This window comes from Alosa pseudoharengus, unplaced genomic scaffold (assembly GCF_046254945.1).
Source record: "Alosa pseudoharengus isolate Yale_2024_CS ecotype anadromous, Long Island Sound unplaced genomic scaffold, YU_APseudo_1.1 YU_APseudo_1.1_scf_14, whole genome shotgun sequence".
In the NCBI taxonomy this organism is placed as follows: domain Eukaryota; kingdom Metazoa; phylum Chordata; class Actinopteri; order Clupeiformes; family Clupeidae; genus Alosa; species Alosa pseudoharengus.
The window spans coordinates 14,056,985-14,078,718 of record NW_027468609.1 but is presented as its reverse complement, the minus strand read 5'-3'; the positions used below and the strand labels follow the sequence as shown (position 1 = coordinate 14,078,718).

General features: G+C 44.8%; 1 protein-coding gene across 1 annotated transcript in view; it reads right to left on the bottom strand.

Annotated features, from left to right (window-relative positions):
- plppr1 (phospholipid phosphatase related 1) overlaps window positions 1-18,239 on the bottom strand; it is a 38,299-nt gene extending 20,060 nt beyond the window's left edge. The window contains exons 1-2 of the mRNA XM_076283217.1: window positions 18,133-18,239; window positions 9,426-9,506 (exon numbers count right to left, since the gene is read on the bottom strand). Of these exons, the coding sequence (XP_076139332.1) occupies window positions 9,426-9,485 (60 nt within the window). The 5' untranslated portion in view covers window positions 9,486-9,506; window positions 18,133-18,239. The remainder of the gene's footprint in view (window positions 1-9,425; window positions 9,507-18,132) is intronic.
- Window positions 18,240-21,734: the final 3,495 nt, after the last annotated feature.

The window sequence follows — 21,734 nt, the reverse complement described above, 5'->3', positions numbered from 1 at the left end:
GATGCTGAGGGTGTGGGCTGGACACCTCGGCATACAGACAGCTAGGAGGAACACACCTGTCTCTCACACACACACACACACACACACACACACACACACACACACACACACACACACACACACACACACACACACACACACACACACACACACACACACACACACACACACACACACACACACACACACACACACACACACACACACACACACACACACACACACACACAGTACATCGGGGGGTAAGAGGCTAATTGAGAGAGTTGGGCTCTGACACAGCAGAAATGCACACATAAACACACACATGCACTCTGTCCACACACACACACACTGATTATAAACTGAACATTTTAATGCCCTAGGCTGGAGCATGTTACAAATAAAAGCTACAAAGTTCTAAATGACAGCAAGCATTGCACAGTGCAGACCTGCAATCCAAATACATTAGATGGATAATACAACTCACTGTACAACACAAACTCAGTCATGGTGTAAACATACCTAAATCCTAAAGTCAAAGTAGAGCATGATCATAGAGCAGGTCAATATTATCGCCCTACAGAATTGCCCACCTATTGCTATCTATTTTTCGACTGATCCATATTTTAAATGTCCATGAAATTATGTGATCTTCTCAAAAAGAAAAACTTAAAGCTTATATCAGCAGGTCAGAATGTATTCTTCATAAATGGCTGCCTTCACAAATCACGGAAGAAAAACAAAGTTAAATGAAAAAAGATGGGCTTAAATACACTGAGACAGAAATACAATGACATCTTTCAAAATCATTATGACTCAGCAAAACCATTTTGACACCAATAATCTAAAATGCTGACTCATCTGTCTATTCAGAGCAAATGAGGCTTCAATCTAAAGTTAAAGGAAAATTCCGGTTTTTAGCACTTTAAGGCCCTTTTCTGGTTTGTTTTGGATGAACTAGAGTGGTGGACACCGAAATTTTGACGATTGGTCCCGTCTCGACTTTTCTGACTCGTTTTGAATCGCCTTTGACTTCTCAGGGTGGCTGGCAATGGGCATACTGTAGTAGGCTACTTAAACATGTCCTAAAACAACCCTTAACGTTCGTTTTCAAAACTGTGCAACTCACCGAGTGGTGTTCAGTCTGTTCATGCATGCATTATATGAGCAAAACTGCAACACTTTTTACAAGACTAGCAGCATGGACCTTGTAACATCCCCTCCAAGATTTGAACTCCACATTAGACTGGTCATGATGAGAGGCTTCCACATGCTCTCATGACGTGAGGCTTCATCAGCCCCTCAGATACAGTTCTCCTGCCCCTCCGATACAGTTCTCCTGCCCCACAGATACAGATCTCCTGCCCCACAGATACAATTCTCCTGCCCACAGTTCTCCTGCCCCTCAGATACAGTTCTCCTGCCCCACAGATACAGTTCTCCTGCCCACAGTTCTCCTGCCCCTCAGATACAGTTTTCCTGCCCCTCAGATACAGTTTTCCTGCCCCTCAGATACAGTTCTCTTGCCCCTCAGATACAGTTCTCCTGCCCCTCAGATACAGTTCTCCTGCCCCACAGATACAGTTCTCCTGCCCCACAGATACAGTTCTCCTGCCCACAGTTCTCCTGCCCCTCAGATACAGTTCTCCTGCCCCTCAGATACAGTTCTCCTGCCCCTCAAATACAGTTCTCCTACCCCACAGATACAGTTCTCCTGCCCCTCAAATACAGTTCTCCTGCCCCTCAGATACAGTTCTCCTGCCCGTCAGTACTCTTCAGCACCGCTCTCTGCTGCCAGTCTAGCTGTCTGAGAGGGAGTATGGAGTCAGTCACACAGTGCTAAGCACATGAGGCGAAACTGAATCCCACATACAATGTGTTAATCTCTCCCTTCTTGCATCCTACTACCCCCCCATCCATCCATCCTTCCCTCCCTCCCTCCCTCTCGCTCATTCACTCCCCCCCCCCCAGGGGAGCTGTCTTCAGGAACATTTACATGTACCGCAGAAGCTGGTACAAAACAGCACGCCTCTACCAAAACAAAAAAAAGAAGATCCAGGAGGTAAAAAAAAAAAAATCAGGAGAAATGCAGGATTAGAGGGCTCATTAAATCCACCAACTAACTGTGCTGCTAGACCTGAGGGAATAAGGGAGGCGACATTCCTAAATATGCCCCTCAGCACAGCCAGGGTTGGCAGGCGTGCCAAGGTGGGGGAGAGCCAAGGAGCCGAGGGGGGTGTTTGATTAGCCTGAACCCCCATTACTCAACCTAATGGCACAGGGGACACGAGATAAATAAATAACAAACACAAAACAGCTATTAGAGAGAGAGAGGGGGGAAGGGGCACGCTTGGGCTGCAGAACACTATTTGAAAACCTTTACTGCACAATATGCCTGTTTGGATAAATTATATAAATGCTTCATCATAGTGACAGGAATGCTGTTGAATAAAAACAATCTAATCTTTCCCTTTGTGTGTGCGTCAGCTACATGTAGTGGGATTACTTGGAGTTGGAACACACTTTTTTTTTTGTTTTTAGTAAATGGACACAAGCAATTGTTTTTAGCACAATTGATTTACAGCTGTGAGCTCATGCCCTTCCCAGCTTTGAGTCTGTCGGCTGGGTTGCAACCACAGGAGGGGGCCTGAAACTCACATCCCCATCAGCATGACCACAGGGCCTCCACAACGACCCCGGGGGGTCGGCTCTAGAGGGGTGACTCATCACAGCAGCAGTCACGTTAATGGCCCCATTCTCTCACGAGACGTGACCGCGTGAGATGACTCCATTTTCTCACGAGACAGAAAGAGAGAGCGGACATCACGGTGCCACACAGTGGGGAGAGCACTTAGGGCTGTTCTTTCTCGCCTATGTGGAGTCCCTCAGGTGTCCAGCAGGGGTCAGCGTGGAGCTATGCAGCAGTGAGTGGGGAAGGCGGCACGCGATGCCTCGCCTCCACTGCACAGATCCTGAGAGACACTGTAGCACGAGATGAGACGACCCCACACACTCCAGCAGCTATAGACCGGCTCCGCTTAATCCCAGCCTGAAACCGCTACGCTCACTGCAGGTCAGGAAAACAAATAACACCCAAACAAGGGTTGACATGGGAGTAAAAAACACCTGCCCTCCCTTTTACCCGCCTGGTATGTCAAGATGTGGAGCATCAAAATGTGTTGGGTGCTCGCTGTGCAGCAGAGAATGGATTCTGAATAATACACTACCTGTGAATAATACACTATACACGTGAAGTTAGGGCACATGTAGGATTAATAATTGAGAATACACCTTTGCGAAAAAGTGTCACCATGTGCGAGACAGACTGGGAACCAATGTGAGACACTCACACACACACACACACACACACACACACACACACACACAAGCAGAGAAATATAAAGGCTCCTGACTGTGTTGGTTGTTATACACACTAACAGTTCCTTTCCAAGTCTGTGTGATGCTGGCTTTCGAGCCTCCGGTGGGAAAATGAGCAGTTCACTCCCTGCATTCTCCTCCGTGATCTCCCTTTCACAACCTCCTGTCCTTCACTAGTGGGCATGTTACAGAGAAAGCGAGAGAGAGAGAGAGAGAGAGAGAGAGAGAGAGAGAGAGAGATAGAGAGACAGAGAGAGAGAGAGGGAGAGAGATGGTGCGAGAGATGGAGAGGGAGGGCAGAGAGAGAGAGAGAGAGAGAGAGAGAGAGAGACACAGAGAGTGAGAGGGGTGGCAGAGAGAGGGGGGGGCAGAGAGAGTTGGGCATAGATAGAGAGAGAGAAACAGAGGGAGATGGAGGAAGACAGAGAGAGAGAGAGAGAGAGAGAGAGAGAGAGAGAGAGAGAGAGGCAGGCTGAGATGGACTGGTATCGTGTCCAACTATGACAGACCGGAGAGCCTGTAACAGATGGCTTGTGTTTTAATTCCAGGTACACAGCTCCGACAGTCCACCGAGGTTAAAATTAGCATTTCTCCACGCCGAAAAGGAGCTGATTTAAAAATGGAGGGTCTCCGTTTCCCTCGTGTGTCTTTGAGGACTGGAGGAGAGAGAGAGGGCTGATAGATATATGAATGCCTGTCAGGACAACGAGCTGCTTGGCTCCATCCTCCTATCAGCATTGTGGCAGAGACACCTGCTGGGACAAGCAATCCTTTAAAGCTGGCGCGCATGAAAGAGAGAGAGAGAGAGAGATGGAAAGGGAGAGAGAAGGAGGAAGGGGAGGGGGGTAATAGAGAGAGGGAGAAGGAGATAAGAGAGAAGAGATGGAAAGGGAGACAGTGAGTGAGAACAAAAAGAGAGGGACAGAGAGAGGGAGAGAAAAAAAAAGATAGAGGATAAGATGGAGAGAGAGAGAGAGGTGAAAAAAAATGTAGCGGTGAATAGGAAGCTACACTCAGTCACTGACATCACAAACAGCAAGTGCCATGTCACAGAGATGGGAGGAGGCAGACCCATGTCGAACAAGATTACTTATGGAGTTGAATCTAAATTGAGGATATCATAGCTAAGAGAGCTCTGCTATATGGTATATGGTTAATATAAGTGATATCACACACAAACACACACACACACACACACACAGATACACAGCAGCAGAGTGACGAGCAGCACTCAGCCCTTGTGCCTGGCTCCTGCATCCTGGCCTAGTTTAGGCTTCATCGGTCTGTGATGAGAGTGTGATGCCCCGGGGCAGAGGCTGTGGAGAGGAGGCTGATGGGACGACCACACAAGCGCACGCTTTCTTCTCTTTCTCTCCTTTTTTTCTTTTCCTTCTCTCTTCTCTCTGTTCTGGTGTTCAGAGGGCACTGGGGGTGTGTTGTGAGGACAGTGCATGACTGGGCAGAGTCTTCTCTTCCTGCTCAGTGGGCACACGCCCGGGTCACCACACAGGTTTGCAGAGATATCGGGGTCACATCCATAAACATATACTGTCTCCTTCTGCTGCACACACACACACACACACACACACACACACACACACACACACACACACACACACACACACACACACACACGCACACGCACACGCACGCACGCACGCACGCACGCACGCACGCACGCACGCACGCACACACACACACGTGAAAAGTCCATGGGCCACGGCACAGGTTCGCATGGATGACAGGGTCATGTCCATAAACATATACAGTCTATCTGTCTCTGGCTGCAACATACACACAATCTCTCACACACATCTGTGACACAGGTTCATCTGTGACACACAGAGTTCTATTCCAACCCTCTCAATGAAAGCACACACACAGACACACACTTATGCAAACTCATGAAGCATTGACGCCTTTAGATGTTCAGCAACACATAATAATTTCATCATTTCAAAAGAGAAGGTGTCAACTTTGGTGTAAATATCTGGAGAATAATGCTACTCGTGTGCTGTTGGTGCAAAACAACATTAGCATCATTATCATGCCTCTCTGTTCTCAGTCATCTCACACAGCATGCACACAATAAGGGACGCAGCACTGACAAGGAAAGCTAACGTCCACATCCTGAGCATGTAATGACAAGGAAAGCTAACGTCCACATCCTGAGCATGTACTGACAAGGAAAGCTAACATCCACATCCTGAGCATGTACTAACAAGGAAAGCTAACGTACACATCCTGAGCATGTACTAACAAGGAAAGCTAACGTACACATCCTGAGCATGTACTGACAGGGAAAGCTAACGTCCACTTCCTGAGCATGTACTGACATGGAAACCTAACGTCCACATCCATACAACACCACAGATCGTTGTTTACTACTCAGAAAGACACAGTGTCACGTTACTTCATGAACTTAGCATCACTGCAAAGGAAGAAACTACTCTGGAGGATCCTGGGGAGTATCAGCACTAAGACCCACAATATGCAAAGCCTGTCCCTCTTTGCACAAAAATGGGTCTTTGAAGTTTTGACAGACTCTTCGCCGTGATTAAAAGGGATTTGACAGAGACGTTAATTAAATCCAGAGTCAGCGCTGAAGGCATTGTCTTTGAGAGAGAGGGGGGGGGGGGGGATTATGTCTTCACTCATATACTGTATGTTGCAAAAGACCCAAGCACATGAAACAATGAACCAATTAAACAAGAACATTTCTGCTTAAAGAAGTCTCTATATTTACACATTTCTATTCAATTAAAACATCTTGCATTACAGCGAATTAAGGAGGAAGGAATATTTCTACATCAATAACAGCATTCTCTGGAAAATGCAACTATTAGCCTACTATTGCAACCGTTAGAATGGCAACTGTATTATGTTCCAGGTGAGACTCTTGAGCACCTGTTTACCTTCAAACTTTACACCATAATGTTTACAGCTCCATGTGACTGTTAAGCGAACATGCAATCTATATGGGCTCAAGCATGGGAAAAATGGGGGCACACACAATGACAAAGATGACCCATGATTCTTATCTCTGCCTCTGAGTTTGGCTGAGGATTCACCTCTTACGCAGAAGTGGGAGTTTGTTTCAGTGAAAGTCATTGGCGATCATAGAGCTAAACTCCAATTTAACACAAGAGCTTCTGAAATATCCAATTAGGAGAATGCAATTTTACTCACTAATTAACAATTATCCTTGTGTTTTTATTGTCACCCTTAAATCTCAGGGGTGATGTAGGTCTTCTTTAGGGGGCTTAAGCTGAATGATCCTTAAAAGGTACTCAAAGCAATGTTACACGGTTTCTAAGCTCAAACATTTGTTGTCACATACTGCAAACATCACCTCACCATCCAGTAGCTGCATGTGTACTGAATACACTGTAAAACAACACAGTCTCTGTGGACAGCCCAGGCTCCAGCAGAAAAAACAACTTAGTCCAGCCTGGACCATACAAACATAACAAACTGTTCCAGCCAATCACTGATGAGATGTGTGTTTAGGATAGGGATGCACGATATATCGGCGGCCGATATATTATTGGCCGATAAGTGAAAAAATGAAAATATTATAATCGGTCCGATAACAGAATTCTGGCCGATAATTTGCGCCGATATTTTTAAAGTCCTAATTTAGGCCTACATAAGGTCCGTCTGGCTACACTGAGCTACTTGAGCTTGGTTGGCTATACTTTTTCCTCAATATAATGTCAGCGGTGTGAATGTATTTCACCACTCTAACAAAATCTGTGGATATGCGTTCATTTGGGAATCTGTGCATCTCAAAATCCTCTCGTGAATGATCCGCCATTTAACCTTACCAGAGCGGAGCTCAGCCCTATCTAGAGTCGTCTTGTGCTGATGTGTTTGCACTTTACCTCGCTGGTCGGGGAAACAAATAAACAAACTCGTTAGTGGAATGAGTACATAAGTAGGCCTAGTTCTAAGTTGTGTTTTAGTATTATATTTGCATTAAGTTAGCTTGGGTTTTGTATTATTACCTAGAAATATGCTAACCATTCCTGCTTCAGTTCCAGACAGGTCATCATAATAAGTTATTAAAACCATCGGGGCTAACCCCTTTCATTTCTGCTGCAGCAGGTTGTGCGCAACAGAGTAGACGGACATAAGATACAGTCTGAGGAGTTGCAGCTTTATTCAGTTACCCGCAGTTGAAACTAAACCCAAGTTTCCCTCACAAACTCTGATTTGGTCGTTATACTGTAGCTTATTCCCAGCTGAGCCGTTTATGAGTGTTTAATCCTAAATGAAAACGATTCATACTCTCTAGCCACTCACTCGCAATTCACTGACGTCAGGTTCACTTAAAGGAGCCACACATACTGTAGGGCTAGGCTACTGTTATGTTGACTGCTGTACTATTGAGGACTATTATGAGTTCTGTCCATCATTTTGTGGTAGGTAAAATTACTGCAATAAAATTATGCTTATTAAATGCTTTCCCCAAATCACTTTTCACAAATTTTTTTCAAGAGTAATATTATTGGTTATTGTATTGGTATCGGCCACAACAAACCAATAAATATCGGTTATCGTTATCGGCCCTAAAATTCCATATCGGTGCATCTCTAGTTTAGGAGAGTTTCAATTTGCACGGGAAGGAGGGGGAGGGAGTAGCAAGCAAGCTCTCTGTTTAGTTTGAACATCAACAGAAGTGACGTTGCCCAACATCGCTTAGAGCACCTTTAATATTCAAGTCTCACAATGGCTACTAAATATACAAGGTAACAGTACTTTACTTCCAACTCATTCAGTGGCTACAGTTAACACATTGTTGATTGTCATGTTGCCATTTACAATATGGTCATCAAGGTGGGACAGGAGTACGGCGGTAAACTTTATCCATTTCAAAGCTACCATCCTGTCTAATTGTGAGGAGGAAGCATATGAAACTATTTTCTGCTAGACAATATAATACTTAATCTACTTTATACTGAAATCCTATCCAAACGCCATGCCCTGACCAATAGAACTTCAATAAGACATTACCCATTCCTTTTGGCTAATACATGACAGGAAAAATCTGGGCTGTCAAGTATATTTCCTGAGTTGAACAGACTGATGGTGTGCTGTCAATGCTTGTTATGCGCTACCTTCAGTGCTACAAGGGCTTACAAACAAACTGAGCACCTCACTGTACCCATCTGGTTATGCGCTACCTCGAGTGCTACAAGCGCCTACAAACACCACTGTTATTGATCTCCCGGTGACTCTGTTACCTATATCTCATCATCATACAGTAGGCCTATAGTATACTTGCTTACATGTCATAAACAAGTCATATACGTTTATGACATAACGCTTCTGTCATTAGGTGTCATTTGTTTTTTGTTATTACAAGTTAGGGGTTAGGATTAGGGTTAGGTTTAGGGTTAGGGTTAGGGTTAGGGTTGTAGTGTTTAAGGGTTAGGATTAGGATTAGGGTTCGGGTTAAGGTTCATGTGTCATGACAGTGTCATGTGTTCATGACAGTGTCATGTCACTCTTATGTCGATACTGTCAAGTAAAGTGTTACAGTATATTTCTTAACAAATACGAAGCGGAGCAAAGACATTTCGTCCCCTTAGAATTATAGGGTTCTATCTACGTTCTGAAATATTGAGCTTCAAAGTCTTAGAATTCCATAGAGTTATACTGATAAGTGGAACAAACCTCTTCAGATATAATGTCCAAAAATGCACAAGAAACACCTCATCTCATTTTCTTAAGGTGTCACAGAATAAGAATATGTCAATAACTCAATTTTGACAAAAATGTCAGACAGAACCTTATAATTCTAAGGGGACGATTTCCATAGGTTGTTAGGGCTACTAGAGTTAAGGAAACGTGTGGCTACATCTGTAGATAAGCTGCGCGCTCCAACTACCAGTTGTTGTTCACTTGTTGTTGTACGCTGTTTTATAAATTGAGGTCAGGGCAACGTGCTTAGCACATATGACTCAGAAACGGTCCAAACCACCTGCAAAAAAACATTTGATGCAGACGGACACATTTGAGCCACATCAGCATTTGCCGGGGGGGGGTTTGATGCAAGCGCTCACCTCGACGAAGATGAAGCAGGGGATGATCGTGTAGCTTCGCTGTGTGTTGTCCGACGCCATGACTCTGCTGGCTCTTTCAATCTGGGGAAACACACACACACACACACACACACGCACGCACGCACGCACGTGCACACACACACACACACACACATTAACATTCATTGTAAATTAACATTTCCATACAGACACAGCAGCCTGGCATTGACAAATACATCCCAAAATTCAAAGCGACAGGGTGGGAAGATGGGGGGGGGGGTGCACAAGACAGAGGAGGAACATTGCGAAGGGCAAGAAATTGATGAGTGATGAGGATTAGCTGTGCAGTGGCTTGTGCAACACATTAGAATGAACAGGACACGTTAATAAGTCACATCAATCTAGAATTACAGAAGGAAGGAATGGCATTTCCCAAGGAGGTCGAGGCTTCCTCGCTTCCAGCCCCGGGAATGAGAATGTGGAAACAGGAATGAGAAAGAGGATGAGGATAAGGATGAGGACATCTCGTTTGGGATTCTGGGCATGTGCCAGAGCTGAGTGGGCACTGAAGGTTGAAATGATGACATACTCAGGGCGGCAAGAGACAACAACACTGCATGTACTAGAGGAGACCTAACCGCACAAACAGAGAACAGGGAGGATCTTGAAGATGAAGAACAACAAAGATGCTCTAGAACATCTGGAGGGAAGAGGTGCAGCATGGAGGAACGAGCCCAGAAATCCTCCTATTCATCATGCCCTGTTCCCGACTTCAGTGTTAATCCACTGAGCGGACGAGCGCTATCGTCTTTGCTGAAAAAACTTTTTGTTTGGAAGGCATCCGCAGCGACGGTGATTCATAAGTCAATTATCGCCTTCACACACAAAGTGACAAACGATCACTCTCCACTACACGGCATGTCCAGGTTAGTCCAGGCACCGGAGCAAATGCTCTGATAGCTCTCGAATTTACCACAACAAAGACTGACTGGGGCTGTTCAGAGGTCGTCTCTGGAGCACTCATCATGAGATCATGCAAGAACTGCATCATCACCACACCAATCAGCGCGATCATCTCTCACGGTGACACCATACCTGACTCAGCATACTGATAGACACACACACACACACACACACACACACGCTCTCTCTTATGTGAATGTAGCTCTAAGTAAAATGCATTCAAAAGAGAAGAGTCCACCACTGAACAGTCTATAAAATAGCCAGAGGAGGCTACAGTTGTGTTTGAAGACAGGCACACTAAGGCACCCAGGCAAATCTGACACTGTTCAGTCCCTGACCTGCAAAAGTTCTGTGTCTGAAACATCTCTCTCTGGGCAGAGGGCAGACATTCATCCTGAAAAACAGCAGGCACTACACACGTGTGTGTGTGTGTGTGTGTGTGTGTGTGTGTGTTCAACTGCAGAAGCACCACACGTGCAACAGCAAGAAAACTACAGCACCAAACTCGTGGCTTCACTTCCCACAGATTACACAGAAAAATATTGACCCTCCTTGATCATCCACTTGGTACATGGACATCATTGACTTGGTATATGACTTGGTAAATGGACACACAGGTAAATGTCAATCCAGAGAGGCAGAGCTGTGCCGTGGTCACCATTTACAGGCTTCTTGGTGTTTTATGCCCCCAGCGTTGTCTTTAAGGCAGCGGTGCCTGGAAGGCACTTGGGTTAGGCATGGGTTAAGGTTGGGGTTAGGGTTAGGTTTAGGTGCCTTTAAGTCAGCGGTGGCAGCACTGCCTGGAAGACAACGTTGGGGGGCATAAAACACCATCGAGCCGTTTACGGTGCATTTGGACAACAGAATACAGATGGATTCCTTTAAAAGCTCATTCATAAAAACAAGAGCACACCCACGCACAGACTAGATAAGAAACATCTGAAGAGAGCCTTACATTTCACCGTGTGGCCGTTCGTTTGGCAAGGTTTACAGCTGCATATGTAGAAGTACTCTACTACGCACATGCAGGGAAGCCTCGGCTTCTGCTGAAACAACCTTCGGATTCAGAGGAGCAGAGCGGCCTGGTTTAAATAAAGCGTCTGTTTAATTATGCCCGTGTCATTTGGATGGGTCTGTTTTTGTACGGATGTCACATTTCTGCCAGACATATTTTTCATCCCATTCCTCACAGGCTAGCAGCCTGACGCCTCAGCTTAAAGCTAGAAGATCAAACGTCTCGTAACCAACTTAGCCCAACCTCTCGCAACAAACAAACCCTTCTAAATACTTCCAAATGCCTCCATTAAAAGGTGCTGCTTAGATATCGCACATAAAGTAAACTATATTAGGCCTACAGTGTCGAGACTGTAACTATAACATTATGAACGTTCCATACTGACCAATGATAAGGAAAGTCACCCCTCATGCTGATGAATGTGATATCAGAATTAATTTTTATCATTCTCAAAAATCGCTTTGAAAGTGATCCCAAATGATATCGTTCTTCACGTGTTTAATAATATGCGGTGTGGACCTTTTTTATTCATATTAGTTAGAGCGAGATACTTAAACCTGTTATTTTGTCTGTTGTGGTTATAGTTATCATTTCTGGTGTGAACAACCCTTTGGACTTGCCCAGGACCAATAGTCACTCCGAGGTGTACATGCATCTCTCAGAGACAAGCCCAATCTGCTCAGTCTTTAAATACTGCTAGTGTCAGCAAGCAGAATGTGTGAGTGTGTATGCATATTTGAGTGCATGTGTGTGTCAGTGTGTGTGTGTTTGAAATGGTGTATCTTTTCTTGGCAGCCTGCACTGAAGAGCCTGTGTGTTGTTGGGAATGAAGCAAGGGACAGCTTGTCTGTGTGTGTGTGTGTGTGTGTGTGTGTGTGTGCGCATGTTTGCTGGACAAAAACCCTGTGTGTTGACGGAGAGTGGGAGGGGGGAAGGGAGGGGAGCAAGAAGAAGCTTTGCTTGTGTGTGTTTGTGTGTGTGTGTGTGTGTGTCTGTGTGTGTGTGTGTGTGCACCCGCATATGTGTGTGCATCTCGCATGTGTGTGAGCATGTTTGGGGTGGTGGGCAAACATCCCATGTGTTGCTGGGAGAGAGAGGGGGACCAGCTCCACTCTCCTGCACCGCCTCGTCTCTCTCCAGGCTCTGTGCTGCGGAACATCAGCACATCAGCTCTGTGCTTCGGAACATCAGCTCTGTGCTGCGGAACATGAGCTCTGGCTCCATCTCCACTCGTATCCAAACACTCCCCTGGGCACTGGCTGCCAGTCACTACTGCAGAGATATCAAGCATCAGGGGGAAGGACGAGAAACAACCATCCCCCCCCCACACACACACAGCCGCTGAGGCAACCCACAGACAAACACAAACACACACACACACAGACACACACGCACACACACACAGGCGATACCGCTGAGGCAACACACGCACAGAGACCCAGCTGGTGAGGTAACCCACACATAAAACCACACATACACCCCCCTCACACACACACACACACACACACACACACACACACACAGCCCACTGTGGGTTAACCCCATCTCTGTTAACCCACATCTCAGGGCTAAATGCTGAGCTCCAATGCTGTTGGAGCGTCAGTGGGTGTGCAACGGTAGGGTGGGGTGATTTAATGTGTGTGTGTGTGTGTGGGGGGGGGGGGGTCATGAGGGCAGGAGGTTATCTAAAATTTATCAAAGGAAAGCAATGGACTTCATTGCCTAAAGATGGACACAGTGTGGGGTGTGTGCATGGTTCACATGTAATAAGAAATGAATCCATTCATTGGTAAGCATCAAGCAAAGCTAAATGTCTTATTGATTTTTTGTGTGTATATATATGTGTGTGTGTGTGTGTGTGTGTGTGTGTGTGTGTGTGTGTGTGTGTGTGTGTAGACTGCTTTGTTAAAGATGAACAAATTTTGACATTAACACAGTCTGAAATGGCAGACTCCACATCAGCTCGGTCAGTGGCGCGAGATGGTTTTCATACCTCACAACCCCAATAACCACATCATGAATCATCACCCATGACCCACTTAGAACATGCGGTTTCAGCCAGTTTCAGCTCAAAAAAAAAATAAATCAGCTTGACTGTGGAGAAGAAATACCAAAACGCCAAAACACAATTCTTCAGGATGCCAAACTCCGCCACAGAAACAGCCATAATGCCTCTTGACAGCCCTGATTGCTTTTGCCCTCGTCTTGGTTGCCAGACAGTGTGAAGAGAATGCAAATATGTATTGAGCTCTCTTAACAAGAAAGAAGAAGGGGAGAGACAGGAGGGGTAAGCACATATTTGACCCTCTTTACTGCCCTGTACCAAACAAGCAACACAAGTGTGTTAATGTGGGGTGGTTTGTGCATTCACACCACAGTGATGCGTTTGCCTGGCAGCGCTCGATCACCACTTGAATCCAAAGCAGTGCATGCAGGGATACCTCCGGCACATCAGCGTCTCTCATCGCCAGTGTCCAGTCTAAACAGAGCACTCCGAGACCATCTGCTGACCGGCGGTCATCGGAGGAGACTCTAGGCACAAGACTCCGGGGACAGACTGGATACTACAGGGCCTTCCTTCCTTCCACAGTAAAACAACAACAAGCTTTTGTTGTTGTTGTTGATGTTGTTGTTTGTGTTGGGGGAGGGGTGCAGAAGCTGTGGTGGAGAAGGAATGAGTAGAGGTGGCGATAGAGATTGCGGTGTTGTTTAAATGATATTATCCACAATAAGCCAACTTAAAGGTGCTCTAAGACTCCGGGGACAGACTGGATACTACTACTTCCTTCCACAGTAAAACAACAACAAGCTTTTGTTTTAGATATTATCCACAATAAGCCAACTTAAAGGTGCTCTAAGCGAGGCCACACGTTTTTTGTCACTTACTGCAAACATCATTTTGTTTGTTTGTTATTGTGTTTCCTTGCCTTCCTACTATGTAAAGCAACCTTGGGTTTGAGAAAGGCGCTATATAAAATAAACGTATTATTATTATTATTATTATTATTATTATTATTAACCAACCGCTAGCTGTCTGTGTCCTGAACACTGTAAAAAAAACACGATCTCTGTGGACAGCCCAGGCTCCAAAAACAGCAACAAAAACAACCTGGGCAAACCTAGCCCATAAAAACAAAAACTGTTTCAGCAAATCACAGACGAGATGCGCGTTTAGGAGAGTTTCAATTGCACGGGAGCAGCACGGGAGGGAGGGGGAGGAAGTAGCGAGCTCTCTGTTTTGTTTGAAAGTCAACAGAAGTGACGTTACCCAGCATCGCTTAGAGCACCTTTAAAAACATGGAAGAATAGTGGACATGTCCTATGTTATCAGGTGCCTGTATAGCCATTCACTCATTCGGCACTCATTCTAACTCCACGTTTCAGATTAAAATCTTCATCCACATCTTTTGTGTATCGTGTCAGTAAAATCAAACATACTGTTCAAATTGAGTATTTTGGGTGTCATTCATCAAGAAGGGACGTTTATCCATGCTGTACCCTAAGTTTGCATGTTCCTTAAGAACCCTTCTGCCGATTTGAATGCAGAACAAAACTACAGTATCAAAACTTCTATCAAACGATTTTCTTTTTGCTATTGATGAACAGTCTATCGCGAGACATATCACTAGCATTTTATCGCCCAGGCTAACTGGCTGCCTCTAGGAATTAAGGCTGTTCTCCAGAAGGAAGAGTGGAGAGGTACCCCGGAGAAGGTATGTTGGGCTGCCCAGTCAGCAGCATCCATCACCAGACGTTTGGACCGTGTTACACTGGGCCATGTGCCCGTGTCGACCCTGCTCCATGCACTAACTCTCAGCACTGAATCAATATGAAAGGTGTTGCTGTAAGTCTTCATGAGGAATGGGCTCTGGTCAGTCAACAACCACAGCAGGAGACAGATGACACCAAGGTCATGAGTTTGACACCCAAGGTGCGCGCACACACACACAAACACACACACACACACACACACTGGTCATCAGGGGTGGGAATCACAGAGTAACTCACAAATCGATACGGTCACGATATTTTGCCAACGACAATGATAATATCCCAATACAGTGATTCAGCAACAATACATGGCAAAAGATTAATCTGTGATACATCACAATATCTGTGTAAATGATGATGGAATTACATGTTCACTGCATTTCATAAGTGAATTGAAAAAGGGGTAAAAAGTGCATAGGAGAGTTTTAGGTCAGTTCCTCTTAAAATTATAAATATAATTCAACAGCGTGTAGGGGGATTACTGGTTAGCGCCTCGGACCTGTAACCGGAGGGTTGCCAGTTCGAACCCCGACCAGTAGGCACAGCTGAAGTGCCCTTGAGCAAGGCACCTAACCCCTCACTGCTCCCCGAGCGCCGCTGTCATTGTAGGCAGCTCACTGCGCCGGGATTAGTGTGTGCTTCACCTCACTGTGTGTTCACTGTGTGCTGAGTGTGTTTCACTAATTCACGGATTGGGATAAATGCAGAGACCAAATTTCCCTCACGGGATCAAAAGAGTATATATACTTATACTTACTTGCTTATATACTGTCATTCACTTGATAAACTCCCCCACGAGGACACATGAGTGGAGACTCTAGTAAGTCAAATTGGCTGATGAGTCCTTTTAGACAATGAATGGTAGAACTTAATATTTCGGTACAAAAATCGATACTTGTTGTCAGTGTATCAATAACGCATCGCAAAAATAAGTTATACAATACATTGCTGCATTGATATTTTGTTCAACACCTACTTGTCATACACACTAGTCACAGATGGCCATACACACTGGATGCAATAAGCTAAAAAACAAAGAATCAACCAAGGACACAAGCATTAGCAAGACTCATTCCAGGTGTAGTGCATAGCATGCTTAACTGAGCAAGTCTCATTCCTCTGGTGATATTATGAACATCTGCTGTAACACCAGGAGATACAGGGTGCTATGCTCAAATGACAAATTCAGGAATAAAGGTGTCAAAAGAAGATGAAAAAAGGAATCCTGTAAGAAATGAGGTGCGACAGGTGTTCAATGACCTCACAGAATAACACAACATATGCGTCAGAAGGTTACGGAACACGTGCGTCTGATAGGTTCTGTACACATGACTCTGGACATATGGGTGTGAATGCTGGGCACTTACAGAATAACACAACATATGCATCAGAAGGTTTCTCAACACGTGTGTCTGAAGGCTTCTGAACAAATTCTTCTGAGCACATGCGTGTCAATAAAGGGCAAGTGGTGAGTAGCAAGTGAGTGAACAGCACTGGCCGATATCTCTCTCCCGAGTCAGGCTAGGATGCAGAGGGAGGGATGGACTTCAGCAAAGCAATTATCTTCTGGACGGCATTCAAGTGGCATTTAGACGCTGAATGACTTAATTGCTACCACATCGAGCACAATAATACAGTCACTGGACAGAAATGGCTGTTGTAGTTCAATTAAGGCAAATTGGTATAAATCCAATCAAATCATCTGATATCTGGCATTTTGAAATATATCATTATGCACAACCTGGTAAGTCATGCTTCTGTAGTTTTAGAGGGAGTCTGTAGTTGTGCAGTTGCATGTTGTCAGTACCTAAAACATGCTCTAGACTACTACAGTACAGTACTTAATATACTGTAGTATACTACCCAACAAACCTATAAGTTAGCATGTCAGAGCTTAACAGTATAGAATCTCGCAAAATTATAAATATGCCAAATTCAATAGGGAAATTAAAATAACATATATTGAACACCAACTTCAACTCCACCCCTAATGATTAAAGTCATTAGGCCATTAAAGTCTCAATGCAAACAGCATGCATAGGGTGCTGTTTTCTGGAGAAGCATCATCTGTAGCATAATCACTATTCTACCCCAAACAAAGCTGAATCTCCGTTACCTCGGGACCATGATGGGGATCCGTCCACCATATTTTGGCAGACTGATTTCTCCCTGGCCCCCAAGGCATTTTCCTGACTTGTGAAATACATCTCAGCAAAGTGGCAGACTGCAGCTCAGTGCAAAAACGTAAAATATACTCCCCTAGGGCAGAGCATTCATTAATTAATGCATAAAATAAATCCAATACCAGAAAATAATCCAATAATGTCCAGTAGTGACTAAAGCTTTTATAAACTTTAAAAGCCAGCGTATCAAAAGTTAATCCTTTTGACTTTTGATGGAGGCAGGTGGACGATTGTTAGCGGAGTCCTTATGATCACGGAAATGACCGGAATATACACACATTAAAGGAGCACATTATGGACGACTCCCTCTCTCTGTTGCGGCCAAAATGGAAATAATGTCAATGGAGCGATTATTTCCTCCTTAGCTCGAGGGCGACTGTGACTGTAAGGATCAGTACGGTGATCGACGAGGAGAGAATGTTGTCAAGAAATAAAAAATCGCTTCTCTACCCACCCTTCAAGACAGGTGTCTTCCTGAGCTTGCTCGTGATCAAATCGTGATTTTTACATGATGATGACACTATATGCATTATACTGACCACTTATCTCATCTTCAACGCGTGTTGAAGCCCTTTTATTGGAGACAGAAGGCGTCCCTGCCCATCAACACATCTTACTATGGATGGATATGGCGAGGGTGCGGAAATATAAGAGGTTTTACGAAATAACATAACTTTTGGCTCTTTAAACACCACATTCGACATACCACGGGACGCAGCAACAGACAATAGCTGGTTACAAACTCACGCACGCTTATTTCACCCATCTCACCCCCCGACCCCATCTCCAAACTCACCGTGCAATGAATGAATACTCCAGTGGAAACGTGAAGCCATCAAAGAAAAAGCGTGAGGCTGCTAGACGGGTGCGTGCGCGCTACTCCATGTTCTCGTTTTTGTTCGTTTCTTCACCTTTTTGGTGGCACAGTGCTCGGTGCTAGATTTGAGATCAACGATTAGAGGCTTTCGTGAATGCTAAAGGGGGGATGATACAGACGCGGAGAGTGGGAGGCGGGGCTTCCGTGCTCAGGCACACACAGAGGACTCACTCAACCGTGAAAGGGGGGGTTACAAACAACTACGGACGCCGCGTCAATGGTCTCCCCTAAACCAAGATGTCATCGCAGGGACCCTGGGCGACTGGTGGTCACCACCCAGAGCGACATCTGCACTGCCGTGTCTGCCCTTGAATGATTAGTGCACCGAGGGGAAAGCAGGAAGAGAACGCGCAAAGACGCACAGGTTTCATGCCCGAGTCACCGCCAAGAATGGTAGGGCGTGCGAAATTGAAGGGAGGTTCCACTATAACCTCTCCGCTTGAAGTGATTTGTGAATAATTTGTCAAAGAAGGAGGCGACCCAGCACAACAGATCAAGCGTGTAATGTATGCATTGAGATGTGTCTGCAGACAAGGGGACAATGGCACTCAGGGAATTCGGACGTGTTGCGTACTGCTATTCAGCTCCCCTCAAAAGCCATTACTTTAGATATGAGGGCTAACCATTCAGCCTCTTGAAAAGGCCCTCTTCCTCAGATGTTTCGCATTTCTGCAGCCTTTTGATTCCACACATAGATAGATAGATAGATAGATAGATAGATAGATACTGTATTGATCCCCAAGGGGGAATTCAAGGAATATTATACACCACTTATTGCCTTCTGTCACACATAATGTCTTGCAGTCAGTGTTTTTATTTCCCTGTTCAAAATGGGATTATTATATTTAATCCTTTGCTATGTGTTCTTCATCAGTGTAGCCTTTTCCCGTAGAATCAAGGGTTTTGAGGGAGACATGCTGCATCCACATTAATGCAGTAGCCTACTGCATCTGGGATGAACAGATGTGATTTATCCATAGATATCCAAAATAAAACATTATACATTTCCCTTAGTTCAGCAATGCATGTACACCACGGACCTTTATGTGAAGCAACCATCCAATCATTTATCATCCACAGCAGCAGGAGATGTTGCCTTAAGTGCTTCAGTACTGTAAGCAGGTTTGCACATGTCAAAGCATATTATAACAAATATAACAAAGAAATCATTTTAATCTACAGTAGGGGAGTTTGGGGCATACCAGAACAGTATCAGCATCAGGAACAGATGGCATATCAGTTATAGACTCAGGAAGACTAGGTACCACTGGATGAAATTGCAGGATGAAAATGACCGCTTGAGTTTGGGCTGGACCTATCCCTGGCCAGAAGCCAGTGACTGTTGTCAGAGAAGGACTGGAGCCCCCACCAAACACCTACCTGCCACGCGTGTGTTGAGAGACCCATAAACCTGTGTGTTGACAGAGCCACTGTGTGTAGAAAGTATGTGTGGGTTGATAGGAGTACCGGTATGTGCGCATACCAGGATAAGTTATTCAAGGTAAAATGTGTTCATGTCTGAATATGTTTGCTTGAGGCCAGTTAAACCATTTACCATGGACTGCACTTTTAAAACTGGCATGTCAACACTGAAAAAGGCATTGAAACGGACAACCGATTGACCACAAGGAAATGTGTGACATCTGCCAATCACTCAAATAAAGTATTCCCATGCTTTTACACGGCAGAGTATTTATTGGGACAGTGAATGTCATTATGGAACATTGAAAAGAAAAAAATCTTTACAAATGTTTTAAAATAAAAAAGCACAAGGCCTTGGGGAATCGATATGCATGGTTCCAGTGATTATTTCTACTTTAGAGTCTGTTTATCATCATTTCAGCTCCTTCAGCTCTGGCAAGAGAAACAGACCAGCAGCCATAATAGAAGGGAATGTAGCTCAGCTCCTGGTGGGGCGTCGGAGAAAGAGGCTCGGCAGGTTTCTAACTGAGAAAATGAGAAACCATCTCTGCAACCTCCCATCAAGTCTTTACCCCTCACCAGGATCTTTGACATTCATCCTTAATCAGTTTCCCATCAAATCATTAACTGGGTCTCTGTGGAGACATAGCCTTTTGATGCTATCGCAGCTCTGTCTGTAGGCTATATTATGATATAATCAGCTCTGCCACAATAGAGACACTGGAAACCTGCAAGCTGTGATCGGTGAAGGATTTAAAATATTGTTACTAAGTGTTACTGATGTCTCTATATAATACTATATAATTATTTCAATGTCACATTCTCTAATTAGGAACTCTTGACATGTACACAAATAGCAGCCCTTCAGTATCTATTCAAAATAGGCTAGGCTAATAAATATAACACACAAACAGTAACAGTACTGTATAGTACAGTTGAGGTTTTTCTTTTCATGCTGTGTTGATATTTTTGCACTCTGAGCTGGCAAGTGCTAGTCTCCGTCATTAGGCAAGTTCACAAATTATTAAGAATGGATGACCAGACACAGAGGCTGATTGTGTGTGTATGTGTGTGTGTGTGTGTGTAGGGGGGGGGGGTCCTCATGTTGCTTTTGCTTATCTGGTCCAAGCCGCTTTTGATGGGTAGACTGCACATGGCATGAGAGGCAAATGCAGAAAATAAAGCCCCTGAGAGAAATGAGTGTGTGAGATACCCCAGAACCCCCCACTGCAGCTAGAATCGTGTTATGCGTCCAGCAAAGTGCATCTCAAATGCTAATCCACAGTCTTCATGCACAGAAATGGTGCCGCTGTGTCTTATTTGGTGGTAAGCCTACAAACTAGAATGATGTCAATGATTTCTGAAGAAGCAAATTAAATTAAAAAAAAACTCACACTAAACACTAGTGTGGACAGTCTATAGGCCTGTGTTTATACTACAGAGCATGGACACATAAGATATCAGTTCACGGCAATAACCACACTGTAATCGGAGGCATAACATATGCCGAGAGGTTGGCTATCGCATCGGACGAGTTGGCTATCGCCTCGGGTGAGGCCAACTGTGGTCATCCGTATGCTTGGCTGATTCTGCCGTTGGACTGTTGGTAAATAAGGACACATCTGGAGAGGAGAGCTGTGCATTATTTCCAGTAATTGCGCAAAATGTCAAGCACATGCTAGCAAATCCAGGTGAAGCACTGGCGTTTCTTGCACCGAATCATCATGCACAGCTACAGTAGTACAAGAGAGTAAAGTTACAGTATGTGCTTTTTCACAGAAATCAATCTGTTCCATAACCTTGCCAATAGAATACAGATGGAGGCATCCTGTTGTTTTTAATACTTGGATGAAAATATTCCCATTTCACCAGGAATCAGCCATCACTGCTCCTCTAAGTCATTTGTGGCGTAACTGTTATGGCTCTTCAGCAGTCATTTCTCCAGTTCTGCTCAGATTGTGTCACATCGTTGAGATAGGACAGGATTTATGACGAGAGTGACGTTTAGCCACTACCCTGCCCACACTGTACTGTGCATATGCCTCATTCATATTTCTGTGAAATAGCCCTCACTTAGTCAAGTAGTTCCGCTGCGCTGC